This window comes from Canis lupus, chromosome 3, assembly GCF_011100685.1.
Source record: "Canis lupus familiaris isolate Mischka breed German Shepherd chromosome 3, alternate assembly UU_Cfam_GSD_1.0, whole genome shotgun sequence".
NCBI lineage: Eukaryota > Metazoa > Chordata > Mammalia > Carnivora > Canidae > Canis > Canis lupus.
In genome coordinates, this window is record NC_049224.1 from 52,504,004 (window position 1) to 52,520,560 (window position 16,557).

The window sequence follows — 16,557 nt, forward strand, 5'->3', positions numbered from 1 at the left end:
CGTAAAAGACAACATGCTGGGGGTACCTGAGTGGCTTAGTTGGTTGAGCATCTGACTCTTGATTTTAGCTCAGGTCATGACCTCGGGGTCCTATAATCAAGCCCTGCATCCAGCTCCCCACTCAAGAGGGGGGGTCTGCTTGTCTCTCTCTCTCTGCCCCTCTCCCTCCTTGTGCATGTGCATTTCTCTCTCTCTCTCTCTCTCTCTCTCTCTCTCTCTCTCTCATAAATAAACCTTTAAAAAAATTTTAAAAACAAAAGACAACATGCTGCCCCTACCCTAGAGTTCCTGATTCAGTGGAACTAGGATGGGGTCTGAGAATTTGCTTTATCTGCCAAGCTCCCAGGTAATGCTGGTGTTGCTGGTAATTCTGATGTTGCCAGTCCAGGGACCACACTTTGAAAATCATGGGTTTAGACAAATGAGATGATCATGTGGAGGTACTTGAGAGGTGATCTTGAATACTTTACATGGGAACCAGACTGCTACTTGCTACTTGCATGGGTTGTGTGGATGGTGCCCCCTGGAGTCTCAAAGAGCACAGTTTCCTGGTCCCCTCCCTCCTTCCTTCCCCAGACACTGTGTAGGGTTCCAGCAGAAAATATCCGAGCATACCTCTGAAGAAAAGTTTTACCGTAGAAGGAATGAGTGAGCTTAAAAGAGAGCAGAGTTACTAAAGACACACCTCATCTTTTTCCTTTCTTCCAGGGATCCCTCCAACATGGCCTCCCACCAGCACAGCAACAGAGGAGAGCACAGAAGGCCCTTCTGGAACGGAAGTGCCCTCAGTCTCAGAGGAGCCATCCCCCTCAGAGGAGCCATTCCCCTGGGAGGAGTTGTCCACACTTTCACCCCCAGGGCCCAGTGGGACTGAGCTGCCAGGCTCTGGGGAGGCATCTGGGGTACCTGAAGTCAGTGGTGACTTCACAGGCAGTGGAGAAGTTTCGGGACATCCAGACTCCAGTGGGCAACTCTCAGGGGAAAGTGCAAGTGGACTGCCCTCTGAAGATCTTGACTCCAGTGGGCTCACCTCTGCTGTGGGAAGTGGACTGGCCTCAGGGGATGAAGATAGAATTACATTGTCCAGCATTCCTAAAGTAGAAGGTGAGGGCCTAGAGACCTCTGCCTCTGGAGTCGAGGACCTCAGCGGGCTGCCTTCTGGAAGAGAAGGTCTAGAGACTTCTACCTCTGGAGTCGGGGATCTCAGTGGGTTGCCTTCTGGAGAAGGTCTAGAAGTCTCTGCCTCTGGAGTTGAGGACCTCAGTGGATTGCCTTCTGGAGAGGGTCCAGAAACATCTGCCTCTGGAGTTGGGGACCTCAGCAGGCTGCCTTCTGGAGAAGGTCCAGAAGTCTCTGCCTCTGGAGTAGGAGACCTCAGTGGACTTCCTTCTGGAAGAGAAGGTCTAGAGACCTCTACCTCTGGTGTAGAGGACCTCAGTGGGTTGCCTTCTGGAGAAGGTCCAGAAGCCTCCACCTCTGGAGTTGGGGATCTCAGCAGGCTGCCTTCTGGAGAAGGTCCAGAAGTCTCTGCCTCTGGAGTAGAGGACCTCAGTGGATTACCTTCTGGAGAGGGTCTAGAAGCTTCTGCCTCTGGAGTTGGGGACCTCAGTGGGTTGCCTTCTGGAGAAGGTCCAGAAGCCTCTGCCTCTGGAGTCGGGGATCTCAGCAGGCTGCCTTCTGGAGAAGGTCCAGAAGTCTCTGCCTCTGGAGTAGAGGACCTCAGTGGATTATCTTCTGGAGAGAGTCCAGAAGCTTCTGCCTCTGGAGTTGGGGACCTTAGTGGGTTGCCTTCTGGAAGAGAAGGTCTAGAGACCTCTGCCTCTGGTGTAGGGGACCTCAGTGGGTTGCCTTCCGGAGAAGGTCAGGAAGCCTCTGCCTCTGGAGTAGAAGACCTCAGCAGATTGCCTTCTGGAGAAGGTCCAGAAGCCTCTGCCTCTGGAGTAGGGGAGCTCAGCGGGTTGCCTTCTGGAAGAGAAGGTCTAGAGACCTCTGCCTCTGGTGTAGGGGACCTCAGTGGGTTGCCTTCTGGAGAAGGTCCAGAAGCCTTTGCCTCTGGAGTAGAGGACCTCAGCATATTACCTTCTGGAGAAGGTCCAGAAGCCTCTGCCTCTGGAGTAGGGGACCTCAGCGGGTTGCCTTCTGGGAGAGAAGGTCTAGAGACCTCTACCTCTGGAGTAGGGGACCTCAGCGGGTTGCCTTCTGGGAGAGAAGGTCTAGAGACCTCTACCTCTGGTGTAGGGGACCTCAGCGGGTTGCCTTCTGGAGAAGGTCCGGAAGCCTCTGCCTCTGGTATAGGGGACATCAGTGGGCTGCCTTCTGGAAGAGAAGGTCTAGAGACCTCTTCCTCTGGAGTAGAGGATCATCCAGAGACTTCTGCCTCTGGAGTAGAGGACCTCAGTGGATTGCCTTCTGGAGTAGAGGGTCATCCAGAGACTTCTGCTTCTGGAGTGGAGGATCTCAGTGAACTTTCTTCTGGAGGAGAGGGTCTAGAGACCTCTGCTTCTGGAGCTGAGGATCTCAGTGGGTTGCCCTCTGGAAAAGAAGACTTGATTGGGTCAGCTTCTGGAGCCTTGGACTTTGGCAGAATACCTTCTGGAACTCTGGGAAGTGGGCAAGCTCCAGAAGCAAGTAGCCTCCCCTCTGGATTTAGTGGTGAGTATTCAGGGGTGGACTTTGGGAGTGGCCCATCCTCTGGCCTACCTGACTTTAGTGGACTTCCCTCTGGATTCCCAACTATCTCCCTCGTGGATACCACATTGGTGGAAGTGATCACAACCACCTCTGCAAGTGAACTGGAAGGGAGGGGAACTATTGGCATCAGTGGTGCTGGAGAAACATCTGGGCTGCCCGTCAGCGAGCTGGACATTAGTGGGGCAGTTAGTGGACTCCCTTCAGGAGCTGAACTCAGCGGCCAAGCATCTGGGTCTCCTGATATGAGTGGGGAAACATCTGGGTTCTTTGGTGTCAGTGGACAGCCATCAGGGTTTCCTGACATCAGTGGGGGTACATCTGGGCTTTTTGAGGTCAGTGGGCAGCCATCAGGGTTTTCTGGGGAAACATCTGGAGTGACTGAGCTTAGTGGACTGTACTCTGGACAACCAGATGTCAGTGGAGAAGCCTCTGGAGTTCCTTCTGGCAGTGGTCAACCATTTGGCATGACTGACCTGAGTGGAGAAACATCTGGGGTCCCTGATATCAGCGGGCAGCCATCGGGGTTGCCAGAGTTCAGTGGGACAACCTCTGGAATCCCTGACCTGGTTTCTAGTACCATGAGTGGCAGTGGTGAATCTTCTGGCATTACGTTTGTGGACACCAGTTTGGTCGAAGTGACCCCAACTACATTTAAAGAAGAAGAAGGTTTAGGGTCTGTGGAACTCAGTGGACTCCCTTCAGGGGAGGTGGATCTCTCGGGCGCATCTGGGACAATGGATATCAGTGGACAATCTTCTGGAGCAACTGACTCCAGTGGGTTGACATCCCAGCTTCCAGAATTCAGTGGCCTGCCAAGTGGAGCTGCTGAGGTCAGTGGAGAATCCTCTGGAGCAGAGATTGGGAGCAGCCTGCCCTCAGGAACCTATGAGGGTAGTGGACTTCCATCCAGCTTCCCCACTGTATCTCTTGTAGACAGAACTTTGGTGGAATCTGTAACCCAGGCTCCGACAGCCCAAGAAGCAGGAGAAGGGCCTTCAGGCATTTTGGAACTCAGTGGTGCCCATTCTGGAGCACCAGACGTGTCTGGAGACCATTCAGGATCTTTGGACCTAAGTGGGATGCAGTCCGGGCTGGTGGAGCCCAGTGGAGAGCCATCAAGTACTCCATATTTTAGTGGGGACTTTTCTGGCACCATGGATGTCACTGGAGAACCCTCTACAGCCATGAGCGCCAGTGGGGAAGCCTCAGGACTTTTAGAAGTGACTTTAATCACTTCCGAGTTTGTGGAGGGTGTCACTGAACCAACTGTTTCCCAGGAACTTGCCCAAAGACCCCCTGTGACACACACCCCTCAGCTTTTTGAGTCCAGTGGAGAAGCCTCTGCATCCGGGGAAATTAGTGGAGCTACACCAGCGTTCCCCGGGTCTGGGCTGGAAGCGTCATCAGTCCCAGAATCTAGCAGCGAGACATCTGACTTTCCTGAGCGTGCAGTGGGGGTGTCTGCTGCCCCTGAGGCCAGTGGAGGAGCTTCTGGTGCCCCTGATGTAAGCGAAGCCACCTCCACCTTCCCTGAAGCCGATGTGGAGGGAGCCTCAGGCTTGGGAGTGAGTGGTGGCACCTCAGCCTTTCCTGAAGGCCCCAGGGAGGGCTCAGCCACCCCAGAAGTCCAGGAGGAGCCAACCACATCCTATGATGTGGGCCGAGAGGCGTTGGGCTGGCCTTCAGCCACTCCAACAGCATCTGGAGACAGGATTGAAGTCAGTGGAGACCTGTCTGGTCACACGTCGGGGCTGGATGTTGTCATCAGCACTAGCGTCCCAGAGTCTGAGTGGATCCAGCAGACCCAGCGCCCTGCAGAGGCGCATTTAGAAATCGAGGCCTCAAGCCCCTTGCACTCAGGAGAGGAGACCCAAACAGGCGAGACAGCCACCTCCCCTACAGATGATGCTTCCATCCCAACTTCTCCATCAGGGACAGATGAGTCAGCACCAGCCATTCCAGGTACTGTCAGGATTTCTTTCCTTTAAATGTGTTCGGGGCGTTCAGGCTATAGTGCAGTGGGAGGAGTGTAAATTCAAGCTCCACCGCAGAACAGCTGTGCAGCCTCAGGGCAAGTGTCTTAACCTCTCTGAGCCTCATCGGTAAGATGGGAATAGTAGCAGGGACCTGTTTATATTAAACAGGATATAAATATATGTGGAACAAGCACTTAGTATCACACCTTACACACAGCACACACTTAGAGATAAGTGATTACTATTGTTACAGTGGAATAACATCACAAGAGCATTTATATGTGAATCCAAGTATCTGTACTTGGTGCAGGGAGAGAGAAGGATGATTATTTAGATAGTGTTAGAAATTCTACTCACACTCCTTTCCCGTGGAGTGAGTGTGAGATGAGAGAATGAACCTAGTGACCTCTATGCCAAACATTGACTTCATGTAGGGTTAAGACCCTGCACAATTTAAGGAACTCTGAAGGATTATTTGGGGGTCCTGACTTTAGCCTTCACCCCCACCTTGGCACAGGTGACTGCTCTGCACCATAGAGCCTGTCTCACCAGGCACAGGAAGCTGATGATTGTCCTCTATTTTTTACCTTGGGATCCCTTGTACCTCCCTCTAGGCCAAGAAACCTTTCCCAGTCAGAGAGCCTCCCCCGACACCAGTGAGATGCTAGGACCAGGTGTTCAAGAGGCATAGAGTCCCTAGAAACATGCTCACCCAGAGCCAGCCTCGTAGGCTTCATGGGCCTTATACCCCAAGCTCGAGGTCTGAGTTCTTGATGCTCATAGTCCCCCTGGGAGCTGCAGCCCCCACTAGGTCCTTTGCCAAGGAGCCATGCGGGACCTGTCAGCAGATGAAGGGACACATCATAGGTCTGTGCCCCCCTGGCCACACTGGCCAGCACTGCAATGTAGGTAAGCCCCTCACTGGCCATGGGGGGACAGGCAGGGGAAGGAGGGGCACAGGACTTTTATCCTCAGAATGGGCCACAAGCAGGAGGAGGTGACCAAAGGCAGCTGAGGCCCAGGCTTCTCAGACCGAGAAGGAGGGGTACACAGTGATGCATCAGTGTAGAAGCCACAGGATAATCGTGGTGCATCTCTCTAGAGAGTCTATTCTACATGGCACTTTAGAAGAACAAAGTTCAAGTAATTAAACTGAGAAATAGTTCATTTTGTGTTAAGTCAATGGTCATTCTATGAGTCAAATGCCAAATATGCTTGAATTTCCTTTGAAATTCAAAACTTGTGAATTTCAAGAAGTGGGGGAGCTAGGATGTAAATGAGGTAGAGCCGGTTGTACCTCACAGGCCCTGGGAGGGTAACTCCGAGGGGGGCTGGTCTTGCATCATGCAGAGCTTCTCCAGGAAAGCCCCTCCATGCTTGGACCTGGGTGAGATTTGGGTCCCCTTCTTGCCCTGGAGGAAATGACAGGCAGTGTCTGCCACCCGCAGCTCCAGGATTCACGGCTGCGGGTCAGCTGTGACTTTGAAGTGCCCTGCCCCTTGGCACCCACCACTCTGGGGTCTCTGTCCTTAGCCATGGGTCAAACAGCTTGTGGGGTAGGTGAGGAGTCTGGGAAGTCCTCTAATTGGAGGTGGCCCCCAGAACGAGAGATGATGAGGATCTTCCTGTGTTCCCTGAACACTTTGAGGCCTGTGGCCATGAGGACGTTTCATCTCATCAGATGACCACCCTTAAGAGAACTGATGCCCTGTTACCTCCAAGCTCATATGCTTGGGGGCAGCTCTCTGCACTGCCCCCACACCCTCACCCCAGCCTCTGTCCCAGAATCGTTCATAAAAGGGCTTCATTCCTATGACACAGGCAGAATCAGAGCCACAAATCCTGGGGGAAGGCAGATGCCACCAGACAAATAGGCCAGGCAGCTATCTTCCAATAGCCATTGCATCATACACAAAGAAAGATTTTGTGTTTGTGTATATTAACATATACGCAAATTAATATATATGTAAATAATATATGTGCAAATATATGTGAGCAAAATAATACATGCTTACATCATATAAATATGCTGTACACTTGGCACTTACACAGGAAATGCTCCATGTAAACAGGCAGTGGGGGTGACTGTGATTCACTCTTTTCCTCCACTGGGGTCAGCGTCTGACCTTATGTATGCTTTCCAGCAAGTGAGGCTCCGAGTCCTCAGTCAGCAGGGGGAATGGCTCTGCTGTTTCTTCCCAAACAGCTCTGTGGGTAGCTTGGCAGTTATCCCCATCTGAAACTGCGGCACAGAAAAGTTGAGGGATTTGCCTAGCTCCTGACTCCTCTGGAGTCAAATCCAGAACTGGGGTCTTCATTCACTTGTTCAACGCACTCAACTAAATCAGAAGCTCCCTCTTGAACATATTCTCAGGTGCTGGTCTTAACTCAGGAGGTGAACTTCAGGGCAACCAGAACAGAGAGAGGTTCTAGAAGTGGGGCTTAGCCAAGCCCTCAGGACCTCATTTGTAATAGGGTCAAAGGTGCTGGTTCTCAGCTTTAAGAATATCCTGATGCCTGGGGTCTCACTCCAAAGATTCTGATTGAAATGGTCCTGTGGCCATGGCACGGGGGTTTTTAAGGCTGCCCAGGTGAGTCTAGTGTGCAACCAGGGCTTAGGAACTGCTGTATGGGTTAAGAACAATTTATGTACAGCACCTGGCCCCAAGACGCATTAATAAAGATTACTTCCCCTTCCCGATCTCTCACTCCAATGTTTAGGAAAAACAGATCTTTTTAGTGGTTGAAAAAGCAGGGCTATCCTATTCTGATCCACTTAAAAAGCACCAGCATACTCCCCACCTCTGTTGCTGACATTTGCAGAGACATTTCCTGGCTCTTAGGTTTTAATCCTCATTGCTCCTTAGAATCAGCTGGGTGCTTGTAACTAGCACCACACCTGGGCCCCACCTGGACCTACCCCAATGCAATTGGTCTGAAGAGGGACTCTGACGCTGGTATATTTTTTAAAACCTTTAAAAATTTTTTTGTTAACTACCGCAGTGACTCTGATGCACCGCTAAGGTTGAGACATTCTCTTCTAATCACATCTCACATCCAATTTTCCAGCAATCAATGGTGCTGGGTAGATTTCTTCTCTAAACTCCTGGGTTAGAAAGTCATGAACTTAAAATTCAGCCTCTTTTCTATCTTACTGCCATTCTTCACTTTGTAGGCTTGAGGCTCTGACCTATGATCTGACACTGTCTCTTCCCCTAGAGTGGAGAGGTTTACGTTTCAGTGAAATCTTACCCCCAGGGCAGGTGGGGGTGGGGGGTGGGGACACTTTCAAAGGGAGTGAAAATACAGGGTTATAAGTACAAATACCAATCACACCTTCATGACTTGACAGAACCGAAAATTCTATGGGCAGATTTGAACAGGGAACTATAGTCGACCCTTGAACAGCCCTGGGGGGTTAAGGGTGTCAGCTTCCGCAAAGTCAAAAACCTGCATATAAATTCTGACTACCCAAATACTTAACTAGTAATAGCCACCTGTTGACCAGAAGCCTGAGTGATAACAGAAAGTCCATTAATACTTATTTTGTAAGTTGTATGTATCATATACTGTATTCTTATAATAAAGTAAGCTAGAGACAAGAAAACATTATTCAGAAAATCATAAGGACGGGCATCTGACTGGCTCAGTCGGTAGAACATGAGACTCTTGATCTCAGGTCATGAGTTCAAGCCTCACAATGGAGATAGAGCTTACTTAATTAAAAAAAAGAAAGAAAATCATAAGGAAGAGGAAATACATTTATGATACTAAACTGTAAAACATCTGCATAAAAAATCTGCGTATAAGCAGACCCACACACAAACCCATGTTGTTCGAAGGCCAACTGTCATTGATTTAAGAAGCATGATATTAAAGTTACATTCAAGATCAAACTTTAAAAATATAAAAGACTTAATAGTATAATTATAACATACTATTTAATTTGATGATGTTTATTTTAAAAGCAAATTGGAACTGATAAATATGTTCTTATAACCCTTCTGTCCATTGTGATACACCAGAAAGCAAATGTATTTACTCAGGTCTGTCCATCTGATTGATCCTAGGTCTTTGCAGGGTTTAGGACATCCACTGAGCTAAGAAATTGTCTCTGTGCTTCTTGAGGGGATTTTCTCTCATCTTTGTCTAGGAAAGTTATGTCCAGGGTCACCACATACAACTGCACAGGTTGTGCACTGAACTTGAGTACCCTTCATATCATGCTCTTTATGATTGGCAACCTTTTTAGTTGGGTGTCATTTGAGTCAAAGTACCTGCTGTCACTCTTCCTTCAGCCTTTTCTATGAGCCCAATAAATTCTCACTCCAATGTCCTAGGCTCTGACATAAGCAAAAGCCCAGCAAGACCTAGTCAGGGGGAGGCCTGAGCTCTCCAATTCAGATGCCAAAGTGATCATTTGGAAGTATCTTATTCCCCTTGCTTTCACCAGGAGGCTCTCAGTTATTTTCTCCCTTAAGTTAGATCTGGTTCGGGAACAAATCATCCCTTTTGGTTATAGTAATAGGAAGATTACTCACAGTGCCGACACTCGCCAGGGTCCCTGCTCAGAGATGAAAGGGGAGCCCTTAGCCCTGGTTCAATGGTAATGAGACACCCGAGATTCAAGACTTCAGTGTCCCTCTCCCTCCATGGGGGACAGAGGCCCAACTTTTAGGCCATGTCTGATTCTTTCCTCCTGATTCTTCCGGTCTGTCTCCCTGGCTTACCAGCATGGGCAGGCCACTTGTTTCCTTACCTGTCTCACGGCCCATGGCATCTGTGCCCTGGGGCTGTTGGGCTGGTGAAGTGTGTGGGAGTCATAGCATCTGTCTCACGGAAGATTCGTGAGAGAGTGGGTTTTTGTCTTTCCTTTCTTCCTTCCTGCAGTCTGCCCATTGCCCAAAGCCCTTCCCATCCCCCACCTGCTGGCACCTGTCTGGGGTCCCCCGTACTCTATGGTAAGCCCAGCTCAACTCCTCTCATGGTTCCAGGAGACCAGCAATGTCCCAGGTGCCCTTCACAGAAAGAGGTGGGCACTGCAAGGGTGCAGTGGCTCTTTCAGTCGGAGGGAGAGGACATGAGGCCTGGCAGGCCTGAGCAGCTCTGGAGACAGCCCCATGCAGAATGCTCAGCCCCCTTCCTACAGTTGAAGGCCTCCCCAAAGTGCCCTACTGGCACCCACAGGCTCTCTGGTCTTCAGCATGTTGACCCTTCCTCCCCTTCTCATCTGTGAATCCAGGCCCTGCACAAAACAGCTTCTGAACCTGGGAACGGATTCCCTGAGTTTCAGTCCAGAGGTGCCAGGGTTACCATCTGGCTCTTGTGCCCACAGGCCACTCCTGTCCCCTGCTCTATACAACCGCTTTAGCGCCTACATTTGCTTAATGCCCCCTCACCCGGTGCTTCCCATGTCCCATGAGGACGCTAGTGGACACGAGAGAACAGTGTCTCTCCTGGAGCAGGAGAGCAGCCCCCAGCTTCTGCCCAGCCGACCAGCCTGACCTATTGCTGCTACTGCTGCTGCTGGGAATCCTGGTGCATGCTGGGACCAAGTGCATGCTGGGACTCGCATCAGTTCCTCCATGCATTTTGGTTTTGCTTGGAACAGTTCCAGCCTTGGAACTGTTGGTCTCTAATCCATGGTGCGCGCTCCCTGAGCTGAAATGAAGAACTCCATGGGAACAGAGAGACACCTGAGGACTTGAGATTTTCAGGCCACCCACTGCCCCAAACCCAACTCTGGTCCAGAAGACATCTATCTACTATGCACCAGCTGGCAAAAAGGAGCCACAAGAAAGTGCTTTTGCCTTCTTAAAGAGGGGATTGACTTTAAGGTCTAGTCTGCTGTTCTGAGAGGCAAGAAGTAATCCTGCAACATATTTAGGATGCTGCTCACGTGGACACCCATAGACAATGTCAGGTCCTGAAGGTTGTATGAACGCAGCTGCATACACTGAGGCTTAACCATATATCATGATGCCCCATGAGCCAGTGGCACCCATTCATTGAAGAATCTTATTGATCTCCTGGGAAAAAGAGCTTCACAATACCTTTCATCATGTTCCCAGGGAAAGTAACCCAGAGAAAACCAGCAGGAGCCTTTGTAGTACAAACATGAAGAGAGTAAAAGATCCCCAGGTCTCTGGCTTCTCAGAAAGAGGCAGAAAGACAGGATTAGGAAATTCACTTCTCACTTTGGCTGATGAATAAAAATTGGGGCAGAAGCCAATGGCTTACCAATTGCAGTCCCACAAAGAAGTTGGATTAGAAAGAACATCTTGGGCCAGAAGAACAGAAGGGAGGAAGAGTCTGCCTGGGAAGAAGAGGTTGATGGAGAGCTGCCTGTACCCCAGTGTGGTGGCTGGCCACTTACTAAGTGGCTCACCAGCTCCAAATATTGGTCTCCCACTGGCCAGAATGGAGCTCTCTGGAAATTGTGACTCACTGGAGATGTCTACGATCTAAGACCCCAAGCTGGAAGGAGCATGGGGAAATGTTGGGCTGGTTTCTCTTCCTCCTGCCAAGAGAATGATGCCGCCTTCATCTTTAAGATACTCGAGGATTTACTGAAGACAAAGATGTCTGCGACCCCCAAGAATTGAATGAGTCTCATGCAGACATCTCGTGCTGCCATTTTCTCATGGTTTTATACTCTCCAGACCACTTCAGGCTTATTCATTCTAGTGCTTCATGGACTTGCCCTCTTGCCTTGGTTCATAACTACAGAGGAAGATAAGAAAAGAAAATTTGATTTCCAGTATCCCTTGCTCACATTCGGAGCCAGTGGAAACCCTAAGGCCTCTTGAAATATTCATAAGAGAAGGCATCTTGGAGGAGCTACATGCTCACTCTTACAGTGGGCATTTGCCTTCAGAAGCACCAGACCTCTTCACTTCACCTGCTGGGAAACCTGGCCCCAGTGCGCCAAGCTTGCCAGTCAAGAATCAGACACATCCAAGAAAAGCCTTGTTGAATCTTTGGCTCAGTGCTCCAATATGGCGGCAGCAGCAGCAGCAGCAACAGCTCTTAGGAAGTCCAGCCACCCCTCCCAGGGCTCTGGAGAGCAGCAGGGCTGGCCACCCATAAAGCACCTGCAATGCTTGCAAAGCAGGAGCTACTGGCAAGAGTCCTAACAGTGGCCCTTGGTTTCTTGCAGACATTGACGAGTGCCTCTCAAGTCCTTGTTTGAATGGAGCCACCTGCGTGGACGCCATCGACTCTTTCACATGCTTATGCCTTCCCAGCTACCGAGGGGACCTGTGTGAGATCGGTACGGCCGTCTCGGCTTCAGCTAATGTTACTAACTGCTGCACCCTCTCCTCCTCCATCACCCTTCCTTCTAACCACAGGCTCTAGGCCCTGGCTGGGGCCCCCGCGGTCCATCCAGACAGCCATTCCAGGGCCTCAACTGAGAAGTCTGCCTCACTCACTCCCACTCTTCTTGCTGGTCCTTGTGGAGACCCTCCTCTGGGGCATTGGCTGATCTGACCGCAGGAGAGACATTGCGGGCTGGACATGCAGGCCTGGCCAAGCCTACACTTTGGAAGGTGGGGCTCTGGGGGATCTTTAAAACACTAACCTTCTTCAGGGCTTCCAGACCTGCTGATACCACCCTGAGGTCGGTGCATGCATCAGAATAAGAGGACAAGGCTGATCTCGTGCATTTGTCTTGAAGGAAGCTATGGGTGGGAGTAACTGGTTCTCTCTCCGGATGACACCGCAGATCTTCCAGCAGGGTCGTGAGCATGTGTCTGCCTGCCGTATTGCCCATGGGACCTTTGTGGTGCCTCCATGGCCTTGGGAGCCACCAGGCCATGCTGGCCATGCTACCTCTTTGTTCTCTGGCAGGAGCTCTGTTTTGTTTGCCTGACAGCTCCCGTGTCACCAGCATGCTCAACTCATGCATGAGTGGGGACTGCTGCATGTCAACCTCTGCTCATCACCAATGACAGGTGATGTCAGTGCCATTCCATCCATTCCCATGCTTCCTTTTCCCCACTCTTGTGCCAAAAGGCTGGCCAGGGAGAACAGAGCCTCACAGGGGGGACAAGGGGCTGAGTTTCCCCTCTTGGGCCTTGCCAACCTTTGCTTCTGTACCCAGACCAGGCTCTGTCAAGGGAGCTGTGTGCCAGGAATGTCCCAGGGCCAGCTGGAGCCCCCCAACTCTCTCACCTCTGGTGCTTCTATTCTCCCCCTGCCATCCTCCTGGGTCTCAGGGTCATCCCAACTCAGAAGGGGGAGATGAGGGTTGACATTACTAGTAGCAATAAGCCATGCAGAATGAGAAATCATTTCCTATGATCTGTCAAGTTGGATATCCCAGAAACTTCCAGAAAGCAGATTAAACTCCTGGGAAATCTCCCTTTGGCCCTAAGCAGGGTGGGGAGGCCGTTTTGGGTATTGCATGTTCCTTGGAGGCACTGCCAAGATTACAGACTGGTGGAGGACCATAAGTCTTCTGGAAGAAAAGGCCTAGACGCTCTTCCTTCCTTGCAGCCTCCCACCCTCCACCTCCATCCCAAGGCACCAAGGAATTGGGCATGGTCTTGGCTGGGGAGAGAGTGGAGAGTCATAAGGATCTCTGCCCAGGATGCCAAAATATTTGCCCCAGGAGGAGTGTCTAGCATGTCCGCACGACAACAGCTCTTGGATGCCAGACTGGAAAGGAGGCGCTCTGCGGGCATGGAGGCAGGGCCCTCACTGGGCTCTGTGCTCTGGTAGCGCACAGAGATGGTGCTCGTGCCACCTAGCTGGGTGCTGGGTCATGTGCCCAGCTAACCAAAGCAAAGCTCCACCTCTTCTCCCATTTTGGTCGGGCGGGTGTTTCAAGCTTGGTTCTGGGCCTGCTGTGCCTTCCCCCCTGGCTGGAATGCTGTCCCTGTTTCCCCAGAGCCTCCATCCTGCATGCCCTGGCCCCTCCCAGAGCAGTTAAACCCTCCAGGTTGGCCTCCTCAGCCCAACCCTCGGTATGGTCAGCCCTGAAATGATGTCTCTGGCCTCCTCAGGTGCTGAGCTACCTCTGAGGCCTTGCTACCTTCTCTCCAGACCTCTGCCTTGCTCCCTGGAGGAGGTGTTGGCCACAGGGGATAGTGGCCTCTTCCTCAGCCCTCCTGCTGCTTGGCCTCTTCTCCTCGGGCTGCTGGCCTCTGCATGTCCTCCGTCTCTGCCTTCCCTAAGTGTCTCTCTTCCAACCCCGCCAGGCATCCACCCCTTCAACTGAGCCTCCTTCCTATCAGGTACTGGTCCTCCCTCCCTGGGTCTGCCAGCCTATCAGTGGCACCCAGTAAGGGACGCTCCACGCAGCCTGAGGGGTTCAGGCCCTGCACTCGGGTCCCCAGGCAGGAGGAGCAGCCCCTCACCTGGGAGGCCCCAGGGCAAGGAGGAAAAGAGGGTCTCACAGCCCCCTCCATCCAGTGGTGTGCTGGCTGATGTTTAACAACCAGCTCCTGAAGAGGAAGGGGGAGCCCTGATGTGTGGCATCTGCCAGTTTCTGAGCTCTAACACTCCCACCAGGACCATTTTACAGCTGCCAGCGTGATGTCACTGAAGGCAGAGATGAGAAGACACAGTCCTAACGGCTCCCCCAAGCCTGAAGGATCCAGGTCCTGCCCTGCCTCTGTCCCTCCAGGCTGCCCAAGAGCTCCAAACCAGTCCCTTCTCCCAAATTCAGAACCCGTAAACCCAGATAGGTTTGTGAGGAGAGAAGCTCCTCCCTCTGCTCATCTGCCACCAACAAGTTAAATCAGAAGCTGAGGCCCCTGGGTCGTGGACACCTGGTTGGCTACCTCATCCTCCAAAAGGGAGGCATCATGTGTCCTGCCAGAGCCAGCCCGGATGGACAGACTTAGAGCTCTGACTCTTCTTTAGACCCAAAGCAGACTTATTTCTGCTCTTCTACACCTACCCGAAGTGCTATTTCATGCCCCCAGGGCTGCCTGCTGCTGCCACCTTTACACACACACCAAAACTACCCCCCCCCCACACACACACACAGCTCCCTTCCCAGGTCCTCTGGGAGCCCTGAACCATGTTGGCCTTAATCTCAGCACCTCCCCTCTTCCCACTTATTTTTCCTGGCCTCCTGAACCCTGCCAGCTCCACAGAGCAGGTGTCAACAAGGAGGAAAGCTCTGGGGCACTGACATCAGGGAATGTGCCCAGAGGCTCTGGGGCTCCAGGGCCAGGCCTTCCTGGCTTCTGATTTGAGTCGCATCCAGATGGGCCTCTCCCTTCGAGGACAGACGTTGAAGGCGGGTGGATGTTGGAAACGGCATAAGACTGGCCGCACCAGACATCCCCAGTTGGCCTCGGGACCTCTCTCTTCAAGACTCTGACCTGTGTTGCAGACCAGGAGCTGTGTGAGGAGGGCTGGACCAAGTTCCAGGGCCACTGTTACCGCTACTTCCCCGACCGTGAGAGCTGGGTGGATGCGGAGAGCCGGTGTCGGGCACAACAGTCACACCTGAGCAGCATTGTCACCCCTGAGGAACAGGAGTTTGTCAACAGTGAGTGTGGGAGGCAAGGGGTCTGTGGGCAGAGGGCCTCACTCACCAGGATCCAGAGATGCTGCAGGGGTGGGGGTGGTGGCAGGTGCAAAAAGGGGAGGAAGGGGGTTTTCACAGCCAGGACTACACCCCAAAGCCCCAGGCTAACACTGTGCCTATCGCTAGGCCATGCCAGCTTGGATGGTGGGCCGAAGTACACTCCAGACATGCGTGTGCTGAAACCCTTGTCAGGCCATAGAAGCAGGTGGCATGCTCCTAGGAGCCTACCCACCTCCTGACACCGCCCCCATCCCCTCTGCCTTATCGAGCTTGTTTCTCAGACCCCCTCAGGGGGTCCAGAACCATGCCCAACACCCATGCCTCTCTCTAGACAATGCCCAAGACTACCAGTGGATTGGCCTGAATGACAGGACCATCGAAGGGGACTTCCGCTGGTCAGATGGACACTCCTTGGTGAGTTCCGCCAGGGGCACTAGGGGGAGTTGGCGGCCCAGAGATGGGGAATAGCGATCGCCATAGAGAGGTGTATTCAGACCACATACACTCACTGAGCAGCTGCCGGTCTGGGAGCCCTGGGTGCAGAGACTGCGTCTCCGTCATCTCTGCCAGGACTGGGCCAGTCGAGGGCACCCTGGCATGAAGGAAGAGGGAGGTGAGGAAGACCATGAGGGAATGCAAACACACCACCAGAAGGGATACATGGGGGCTTTCGAAGGCTTCCTTGCCCACAGAGGACTCTGTCTACTAAAGGAGGCAGGCAGACAGAAAGCAACATAGACGCCAAGGGACAGTGCACATAGTAAATGCTGCAGATCAGCAGGGGACGTCAGGGAAGGCTTCCTGGAAGAGGTGAATGGGAACAGGGTCGTGGGTGGGGGAAGGGGACTCTGTCCCATGGCGCAGCAGGAGGGAGAAGCCTAGGGAGACAGTTTGGACTTGGGAGCCATGTCTCTGCCATGGGGGCCTATCCAAACGAGGGAACATATGAGACCAGCCCCTGCTGGCCTGACTGGAGGAGGAGGGGCACGGACTCTCACCATCAGGGACTGAGAGGGCGGGGCCAGGCCTAGCTCCTGCGGCATCCTCACCCCTGCCTCGCCCCCACCCCACCCCCCACCACAGCAATTTGAGAACTGGCGCCCCAACCAGCCCGACAACTTCTTTGTCAGCGGAGAGGACTGTGTGGTGATGATCTGGCACGAGAAGGGAGAGTGGAATGACGTGCCTTGCAATTACTACCTGCCCTTCACGTGTAAAAAGGGCACAGGTGAGCAGCTGCCCCAGAGGGGCCCCGCCCAGATAGAGTCACAGAGTCAAGACGTTAGGCTCCTGCTGTGAGACCTGGGGCTGGTGTCCTGGCTGAAGAAGTACCCTCACCCACCC

The 16,557-nt window shown here is 52.5% G+C and overlaps 1 protein-coding gene across 1 annotated transcript in view; it reads left to right on the forward strand.

Moving 5' to 3' along the window:
• The window catches only part of ACAN (aggrecan), a 36,425-nt gene that overhangs the window by 18,149 nt on the left and 1,719 nt on the right, over positions 1 to 16,557 (forward strand). Inside the window, 5 exon segments of the mRNA NM_001113455.2 lie at positions 709 to 4,653; positions 11,827 to 11,940; positions 15,016 to 15,174; positions 15,545 to 15,627; positions 16,297 to 16,441. Of these exon segments, the coding sequence (NP_001106926.2) occupies positions 709 to 4,653; positions 11,827 to 11,940; positions 15,016 to 15,174; positions 15,545 to 15,627; positions 16,297 to 16,441 (4,446 nt within the window).